The sequence below is a fragment of the Echinops telfairi genome, unplaced genomic scaffold (assembly GCF_000313985.2).
Source record: "Echinops telfairi isolate 266 unplaced genomic scaffold, ASM31398v2 ScPeMD7_2;HRSCAF=8, whole genome shotgun sequence".
Lineage (NCBI taxonomy): Eukaryota > Metazoa > Chordata > Mammalia > Afrosoricida > Tenrecidae > Echinops > Echinops telfairi.
In genome coordinates, this window is record NW_022103898.1 from 48356813 (window position 1) to 48367204 (window position 10392).

At 38.7% G+C, this 10392-nt stretch overlaps 1 protein-coding gene across 3 annotated transcripts in view; it reads right to left on the reverse strand.

Moving 5' to 3' along the window:
* METTL25 (methyltransferase like 25) overlaps positions 1-10392 on the reverse strand; it is a 147254-nt gene that overhangs the window by 38039 nt on the left and 98823 nt on the right. For all 3 annotated transcript variants that reach the window (XM_045290537.1, XM_045290538.1, XM_004700424.2), the window contains one exon: positions 3212-3285. In XM_045290537.1, coding sequence (XP_045146472.1) covers positions 3212-3285 — 74 coding nt within the window. The remainder of the gene's footprint in view (positions 1-3211; positions 3286-10392) is intronic.

The window sequence follows — 10392 nt, forward strand, 5'->3', positions numbered from 1 at the left end:
TTAGTGGCTACATATGGTATATACATATGTCGACCCATATATGCATACATATATTTTGGAAAAGGACATCATGCTTGTAGAGAGGCCGTGAAAGAGTGGGAGACTCAGGATAAGACATTGACACTTGGCTGCCCCAATGGACTCACACATAACAACAATTGTGAGGCTGGCACAGGACCAAGCAGTGCTTCATTCTGTTGTACATAGGTCTGTATAAGTTGGAATGGACTTGATGGGACCTAACAACAAGTTGTATGTGCACACGCGCACAGGTGCTTACGTTATGTGTTCCCAAGAATAGTCTCAATGCTACATTTAGAAGCTGCAGGACTAAATAAACATGTTAGCTAACCATCATTCATCTTGCATTCTAAAATGGTCTAGTCCAGTGTTTCCCAAGTGGGCAATACCACTCTACAGGGGAAGTAGAATGATCCAGGGGGCTGTAAAAGTATATATATCTACTGTATTATTTCAGTTCTGTTTGTAGCACAAATATGTACTATCTTGAGCTCTGTTTGGGGTCTATAGTATAGTACTTATAATTGTATGCAGCCTTGATCTGGAAAACTTTCTTTTATTTGCTTTTCCGTATACATGAACCTTTGCAATTTGTTCTTTTATTTGGACTGTGTAAACAACATCAAGATGCTTTTCTCTTTGCATTCAAGCAAACAGTGACTTTGTACCCAAGAAGAAAATTAGTAACAGGTGACATTTTATTTTTAATGTTGTTGAGATCAAGTTGCTGTTTAACTTACAGAGCAAATTGCTTGTATGTCTCTTTTAATGTTCCAAAAATTTTAATTAATTTATACATCTAAAAAATATACATTTTTATCCTGGATTATGGGCTATAGTACAAAAATTTTAATTGCTTGGGGCTGTGAATACTTTTTTTTTCCCTGAAAAGAGGGCCGCAGGTCAAATTAGGTTGGGATTAGATGATTTTAGGGGCCTGGTTGGTACAGTGGTTTAAAGGTTGGGCTGTTGATGGAATGGTTAGTGATTTGAATCTTTGTTAGAGAAATATGAGGTAATCTGTTTCCAAAAAAAGTTCTACCCTCAGAAACCCAACCAATCAATTCTATTCTTCCTTATAGGATCACTATGAGTGGAATTATTTAATATGCTGTTTGTCACATAATACGTAATTGCTGGATAAAAACAACAACAACAACCTGACATGTGGGACTTGAAAACGAATTTTATTATGTGTAGTCTGATGATGGGATAAGAAAATATTATATTTCTAAACTTTGGTAATAGACATGTCATTCCCAGAAACAAGAAAGCCAAGACAGGTGGAATTGGTGGCAAGATGACTTTGGTTAGAGGACAGAGGTGAATATGAAGTTTTTTGTGAGGTATTTAGATGAAAATGGGAAATGTAGCCATGGACAACCAAAAAGATGTTAGAACGAAAAATAAGTGATAAGAATACAATTTAAAACATTTGGAAATGCATAGATACACTTGGGGAATAGGGCAAAGAAAATAAGTCTTAATGAAAACAAATAAGTGTTTAAAGTAAAGAAATGAAACTCAGCAGAATGCAACAGAGCGGAAGCTAACAAGAAAGAAAGTTTGGAAAAGTACAATCATCAACATGATCAAATGTGGCAGAAAGTTCAATGAGTCTCTGAAATGGAAAAAGAAGTAGAAGAAGGCAAGAGTATAGAAGGTTGGAGAGAGTTGAACTTTTAAGACAAAACAAAACAAACAAAACACCTCACTGCCATCGAGTCAGTTCTGCTAACCACAGCGTCAGCGATTTGAAAACGTTAGATGCTCTGAAGGAGAAAGAGGGCACTTTCTATTCTGCAAAGTTTTAGTCTCAGAAACTCACAAGGGCACTTCCACTGTCTCAATGGGAAGACAGAAGTAATGTTTAAAATAAATTGAATAGTTAAGAACTCACTGTTAGAAAAGCAAATCGACGAACAGGTTGTAAGACTTAAAGCAAGGATGATAGTCAATATTTTGAATGGACTTGAGTTTGCATGCTTTTGTGACTTTCCTAACCAGGTTAGTATTTGGGGTGATCTCAAGAGAAGGATCTAGTTTTAAGAACATAAAAATTAACTATTTTTCAAGACTGCCAAATACGTGGAAAGAGAATGGAAATTGGGTTATATGTTTGGGAGGTACCTACATAGAGATGACAGTTGAGACCAAGGTGACATGTAGCTTTTTGTAGTAGTTTTTTTTTTAATCAGGGAGATAATAGATTTTTTTCCTTCCAGAAAAATAATAGACAATTTCAATATATTTGCTACTTTTTAATAAATGTTTGTATGGTTTATTTTATGAGAATTTGAAAACTGCCCATTTTAATGAAAGAATATGCTTTTACAAGTGATTACCAGAATCTTAAGAACTGTAATTAGTAACAAGACATTCTAGAAACCTTCTAAGATTGCAAATACACTTCAAATATTATAGTTGTTGAACCGACACTGTACAAAAGCTTCTCTTACCCCTTTCCTCTTAGTACAAACAGTTTCTTAGCAGGAGGAAAACAGAAGCATAAAAAAGTATTTTAAAGGTTACTATCCTACCACTAGAGAACCCAATGGTCATAATGGCCATTTATGATCAATATCTGTTCTAATTAGTAAGTATTTTTGCTGGGTGTGACATATTTTAAATATGAGGGGTTTTACAAAGTGTGTGGAAAACAGAAATAAAAGATAATGGAATTCTGCTACAAATAAGCCCCCTCTTATAACTAACTCCCACTCATATGATCATATTAATGGAATTACTTATGTATTATATTAGTGCAAGAAGTGGCTTGAAGCCTTTCCAATGATTTAAAAGTTCCCATATAGAACAGCAAATGATATGATTGTAATGAAGAATATTTTGAGAGTATGTGTTACTTCACTTGTTTCAAAGGTTAGAGGAAATTTACATAACATTGAAGGGCAAATAACAATAATCTCTAAGTCAGATGTTCATAACCCAGGGATTTACTATGTCACAAATCCTTTTACCATCACACAACCCTTTCAGAATCATCAAAGGCCTCAATTGAATGGTGATTACCCTAAGACACAGTTGTTGCTTACTTATTTGTCAGTTCCTGACATCATGTTCTAATACAAGACCTATCAATAATAGTGAACAATAAGAATGAATCAAAATTCATCTAAATACTAAATATCATTTCACTTACAACATTCTAATAAAAATAAAATTATCATACCATTTGGTGATACCAAAACAATCTTTAATAATATCCTGAAGAACAGCACGATAGAAGAGTGATTCAGTAGGCAGCTGAAAAACAGTAGAGACATATATAAGTACATGAGGCAAATACAAAAAGAGTGAACAAAATTAATACCAGATAATTTGGATTATAATGGTAGAAATCTAACTTTTTTTGCTAAATTTCTAAAATTCAAGGGTTATCCTAAGCTAATTCTTACTAAAAAAGTAATTTGGCATGAAAATACAAGAAACCATAAAGAAATAGTAGTGTTACAAGAGAAAAGGCAGACTCAAGGAAATATGACCTACTGCTTCAAGTAGGCTACTTATTTAGTTAAACATGCAGAAATAACCTTGTAAAACCAGTCAAATCACCTCTGGAATTTATGAAAGATCGGAATCACTTGGGATATATGTAGGTGCGACATGAACATAGCTTGATCCTTATGGTGGTGGAAAGAAAACAGTAACTAAGATACACCCAGTGAAAAAGAAATTACTGCCATAAGTAAGGAAATACTGGAAACACATCTGAAACTATAAAAAACAGAGCAGTAGCTAATGTAGAGTTGAAGAAGGAGGTTGGAAAGTACATAGGGATAGAAATGGAAGTCTTGGAAAGTCTTAACTTTGGGGGTGAGAGTTACAAAGTGCCCTGGGATGGTTAAGTGGTGGAAAACAGAAAGAATGCTGATGAGAAGAACTCAGATGAATAACAGTAGTTTGAAAGAACCGGAGGGCCGAAATGACTGCTAATAAATGAAAGAGCACGTCACGGCAGTAACCCAGAGGTACTCTTGAAACCAAAAAACACGGTCGCTGGAGCCCTATATCCATCTCCACAGATACTTTGGTATTAGTGGTTCAGGAAAATCCAACATCCAAAAATGTCAGCAACAAAAGCAACCACTCAGCTTCCACATAAAGTTATTACTGGGCTGGGGGAGGGGGTGGGGGAGACAGGGAAAATGAGCACCTGCTTCACCATGTTTATCGTACCGTGGTGTTGTGAAGCTGGTAGATTTGTTGCTGGTAATTTCAAATGTCAGCAGGGTCACCCAAACAGTGGAACTTTCAGAGTAATGACAGACTGCATACGAAGAAGGAATCAGATGTCCATTTCAGATTAATTAGCCACTGAAAACCTCATGGACAGCATCAAAACATTGTCAGATACCGAAGACCTATTGACTGCAAGCAAAACATTGTCAGAAATAGTGCCAGAAGAGGAGCCCTTTCACTCAGATGTTACTCAAAATATGAGTAGAGTTGAACATAATAGATGGCAGTAAAGCCTTTGGGATCTCCATCTGCTAATGAGACACAACTGAAAATGAGAAGAAACAGCTGCAAAAGTCTACTAATAACCGAAACTTGTAATATCTGAAGTCTGAAGCTAGGAAAATTGGGTGTCATCAAAAATAAAATGGAATGCATAAAGACTGAAGTCCTAGGCATTAGAGAGCTGAAATAGACTGGTACAGGCTATTCTGAATCAGAAAATCATACAGTTTACTATGATGGGAATAATACAATCAAGAGGACTGGCATTAAATTCAGTGTCAAATAGGGCATTTCAATATTTAACTTGATGTACAATGCTGTCTGTGATAGAATTTTACCAATCTGCACTTAAGGATATCCAATCAATACAATCCAATCAAATGTATGCACCCAATCACTCAAGCTAGAGATGAAGAAATTGAAGAATTCTACCAACGTCTTAAGTTTGAATTTGAAGAAACACTGAATCAAGGTGCACTGGTAATTACTGGCAATTGGTATGCTAAAGGTGGAAACAGAAGAAGGAACAATAGGTGGAAAATATGATCTTGGTCATAAAAAATGAAGCTGGAGGTCACGTGATAGAATTTTGCAAGATGAATAAATTGTTCTTAATAAATGCCTTTATTCAACACCACAAAGGGCAAATATGCACGTGACTTCTCCAGATGGAATATACAGAAAGAAAATTTACTTCATCTGTGGGAAGAAACAATGGCGAAGTTCAATATCAGCAGCTAAACAAATGGGGAATGAAAACCGGGAAGAGAGTATAGGTGGACAAATTCTCTACACTCATATTTAAGAAGCCTGGGAGGCCAGGATTCTCATGGAGGGAGGCCTTCCTGTTTGTGGGGTGGAGATGCATCCCAGTCACATTCTCCTAAGTAAGTAAGAGTTATTCCCCACAATGTTCCTCCATAACAATGCCAATGCTGCTAACAAGCACATGGTTGCTACTCTACTCTTGAAGGTGAACTGCTTGAAGGCTATCTGCCTGAAGGTCACCAGCCATCAAAAGCAATCACCCCACCCCTCCCTAACTACAGCACACCCCCTTCTGATAAGGATCATAGATTGTTCCCCTGGAGAAGAGCTCCAAGACACTTAAGGTCAAGCCAGCTCAGAGACAACTAAGGTTAGGCTGCCATGTTAACTCTAGAACCTCCTATCTTATTACGTATGTACCTTGCTGACACATGTATGCCTCTAACCTAATTTATGCATATCCCTAGCTCATCCCCTTCCTGTAACATATACGCCTCTAATACAACACCTTCCTGTTACATATGTGTTTATTGTACGCTTGTGGGAGAATACATTATTCCCTCATTCTCGTTCCAGTTGCCTTGGAAAAGGTGATCCCTTGCATGTTTTGTCTGTCATTTCATTAATTTAACCCTCAATTACACAACCACCCGCTTGGGTGAGCAAGAACCAATGGTGCTGAAGGAAGAAGTCCAAGCTGTACTAAAAGCATTAGCCAAAAACAATGCTCTAAAAACTGGTGGAATACCCATGGAAATGATTCAACAAGCTGAAGAAGAACTGGAAGCATTCACTTGTCTATACCAGGAAATTTGGAAGACAGCTACTTGGCCAACTGACTGGATTAAGTCCACATTTGTACTCATACTAAAGAAATGAGACTCAACAAAAGGCTCAAATGACAGAATATCATGAATATATATATCATGAATATCATATGAAAGTAAAATTTTGCTGAAGTCCATCCAAGAAAGGTTGCAGTATTACATTGACAAGGAGCTGCCTGAGGTTTAGGTTGGATTTGTTAAGTAGGCTAGCTTAGGGCTGGGGGATGTCCTTTAATGCATGCCCAGAGGGCCAAGCTACGGAAACAAAGGAGTGGCGCACTGCACATGCTCAGAGGTTCAGGTTTCCCACCTGTAGGCATGGGTGGGCGCTGAAACGGGATTGGCTAACCTAGGCCAGGAAAATTCAATTCAGCCAATGGGGTCGATCAGGGGTCGTCCACCATGCCTCCTCGTGGAATCCTTGAAAAGGCAGGAGCCTGGAGAACTTAGACACTTTTGCGTGACGCCGAGCAGTTTCCAGACAAGCTGTACGCTCGGGAGGAGCCCTTAGGGTGCCGTGTAAACCTGAAACTTCTTCTAACTTTCATAAAACTCACTTGGATCACGAACCCTGCAGGCTTCGGTGTGAATTCTTTCACACGCGGAGCCAAGGACCGAGGTATAGATCTAGCTCCAGAGAGATCTAACAGATTCTGAAGAGGATGTGGAACAAGGGATGTCAGATGACTCTTGGGTGAAAGCAGAGACAAGAAAGATGTTTACTTGTGTTTCACTGACTATGCAGACATTAGACTGCATAGATAATAAACTATGGGTAACCTTGAGAAGAATGGGAATTTCAGAACACTTTGTAATGCTCATCGGAAACTTGTACAGGGAACAAGGATCAAGAAGCAGTTGTGCGAACAGAACAAGAGAATACTGCATGGTGTAAAATCAAGAAAGGTGTGCATCAGGATTGTATCATCTCACCATGCTTATTCAATCTGTGCACTGAGCAAATAACCAGAGAAATTGGATTATATGAAGAGTAATTTGGCATCAGGAAGGCTTATTAACCTGTGATATTCAGATGATACAATCTTGCTTTCGGAAAATGAGGACTGAAAGCATTGCTGATGAATATTCAAGCCATTAGTATGGCTTGCAATTTAATATGAAGACCGAGAAACTCATAGATGGACCAATGGGTAACATTAAGATTGAAATAGCCAAGGATTTCATTTTGGTTGTATCCACAATCAATATTCATGGAAGCAGCAGTCAAGAAATCAAATGCCACATTGTATTGGGTCAATCTGTTTCAGAAGACCCCTTTAAAATGCTGAAAAGCATGGAAGCTTCTTTGAAGACCTTAGCCATAGTATTTTCAGTGGCTTCATCTGCATGTGAAATGTGGACAGTGAATAAGAAAGGCAAAAGCAGAATCGATGCATTGAATTACGGTGCTGGCAAAGAATATTGAAAGTACCATGAACCACGAAAAGAACAAACAAATGTCTTGGAAGAAATATACTCAGAATGTTCTTTAGAAGCAAGTATGGTGAGATTTTGTTTCGTGGACTTCGGACACATTGTTAAGAGACTGCACCTTGTGGAAGGACATAATGCTAGTAACATAGAAGGGCAGTGGAAAAGAGGATGGCTCTGGAGAAGACGGGCTGACCTAGAGGCTACAGCAATGAACTCAAACATGGCAACAACTGTGAGCATGTTGCCGGAGCTGGCATTGTTCCCTTCTGCTTCACATCGGGTTGCAATGAGGAGGAACCGACTTGCTAGCACCTAACAACCAGCTCCTGCTAGGATTTTTTGGCAAGCATAAAATGCATCCACTTTCCGATAACAGCAAAGGAATGAAAACATGTATAATGCCTGTAGCATCCACTCTCCAAAATCAATTAAATATGATGTAAAAAAATCATGAGGCACCTTAGTGGCTCAGTGCTTAAGTGCTTAACTGTCCCAAATGTTCTGTAGGAGAACGACAAAGCAGTCTGCTTTTACACAGATTACAGTTCAGGAAACCCTCGGGACCAGTTTACTCTGTCTTACAGAGTGGCTGCCAGTTGGAGTTGATTCAACCATAAATTTGGGTTTGGGTATGAAAATCATGATATAAACAAACCATCATGAATTAGGGAAAAGAAACAACAACAACAACCGCCACCAGTACACAGTCAATGAACAATCCCTAACTGAACAGAAGCTGTCACTATTTCCCAGGGGCATTTCAGACAGCGATGGCCAAGACTTCAAAAGTACCTCTCTTTCTTTCTTTACCTTTCTACAGGAAGGTTTTTATTGGGGATATTTTGTATGTGACTACCACTGTATGTTGGTTTTACTACTATACAAACAACTTGTCTCGTGGCTCAAGAACCCCCACCCTCCCTCCACTCTATGCATACATGATATAGAACAAGGTATCCTGGCCTTTAAGGTTGATGTTGAGACTGGATAAATCTTGGGATGAGGGGTGTGGTACATAATCTGGTGTCAATTTGAGGATTAAGAGTGTAAGGGTGGAGTCTAGCCTGTCAAGCAAGAGAGAGCCAATGAGACCTCTGTGTGGGCATAGCCTTCTCCGGAGAATTCCGGGAACTGCTGTATTTTCCTCCGTGGAGACGGGAGACACTTCTATCTGCTCACTCCCTTGGAAATGCTCTGCTCTGGGAGCTGGAGAGGCCACATGGACCTACCCTGATGCAGGCCTGGAAACTGGAGGAGCCACATGGAGACCCCTGCCAGCGCTGAGAAGCTTCTACCGCCACTGACTTTACACCCACTGGCCTGTGATCTCCCTGCATTCAGCATCATTGCATTTCATGAGTCTGAAGAGGACTTTATAGATTGGCATAGGACCTATGGACTTGATCTGGACTGGGGTGTTTTCTCAATACTCAACTGCTTTTGTATATAAACCTCTTCATTATACATATACAAGTTTCCCTAGATTTGTTTCACCATTCTATCCAGACTAACACAAGGGTGAATGTATTTTATATGTAGGAGGAATGTAAAGAATTTTGTTTCAGAGGGTTGGCTGTAAAAGCATGAAGTACTGGCTCCAATTACTCACAATTAGTCCCTGCTGTAAGTCCACACACCTGCTATAAGTTCATCATTCTTTTCTTTGAGTGGGACCATGTTATTTGCTTTTGTAAGCAGTATGACAAAAAGACAAAAGTTCCAGTATGTCGTTTCTAAGCTAAGGAGTCTTGTGCATCTCTCCTTGCTCTCTGTCATCACCATGCAAACAGAACCGGGCAGTTTCCTAGATCAAGGAAGGGAATGCAGGGAATTGTCTCTCCCTTGCCAGTGCAGAAACTGGCAGCTTGAAGCAAATCGCCTCAGCTGACCCCTGCCTACATGATCTGACCTTCACCCACCGCATCCAGAATCAGAAATACCCAACGCACCCAGAGATACTTACAAGTAGTTGTTATTTACCCAGTGATTTTTGGAATGATTTACTATGTATCGTTATTGTAGCAATAGTTAACCAATATAAGCCTCTAATGTTTTATAAAGATAAGTAGAACATTATAGATTAACAAACAAGCAAGGATAATAGTAGGAGATTGGCACAAGAGGCTATACTAATAATTCAAGGTGGAAAATAAATTCCTGAATTAGGGTAGTAGAGATAAAGAGATACAGGGTAGAATTTTAGAGCTGATGACTAGATATTAGAATCAGCGGACATGTTCTAGTCTAGGATTCTACAATTTCGGTGTTAGGAAGATGTGTGGTGGAAATGTACGGAAGACATTTAAGGTTGGGACTTTGACAACAGAGGAGCATGTTGGAAAGAATTTTGGTTTTAGCATGTTGAATTTCAGACAATGGGTCAGTGAGATGGAACGTATTTGGAAATTTGGGTCTTCTGTCTTAGAATACATAGTCAGTGATTACTGGAACTAGTGTTAACTACAGCCACATGGAGCATGAGATTATTCTGGGAATTCATATGTGATAAGAAGATTAAGTTAAATACAGAATTGTGGGAAATTAAGCACTTTAAAGGTGAGAAAGAGGTAAAGGAACTAGAACACAAGACCGAGGAGACAGAGTCATAGAGGTAGCAAGAGTAAGTGGACATGAAAGATGAAGGCAGCCAAGGATACTACGTGGTTTTGAAAAGTTGAACTGTTAAAAACAACTGTTCAATGAATAGTTATATTTTTAAGTGTTCAGTTAAATGCAGATGCCCACTGAGTTATGCTTTGGTTCTCCTTAGAGCCCAGGGCTGTTATTTTTATTTGTATTCAACAATAAGAACATAATAATGTTTAGATGAAGTTTAGTAACAATAAAATTTGCCTTGGGA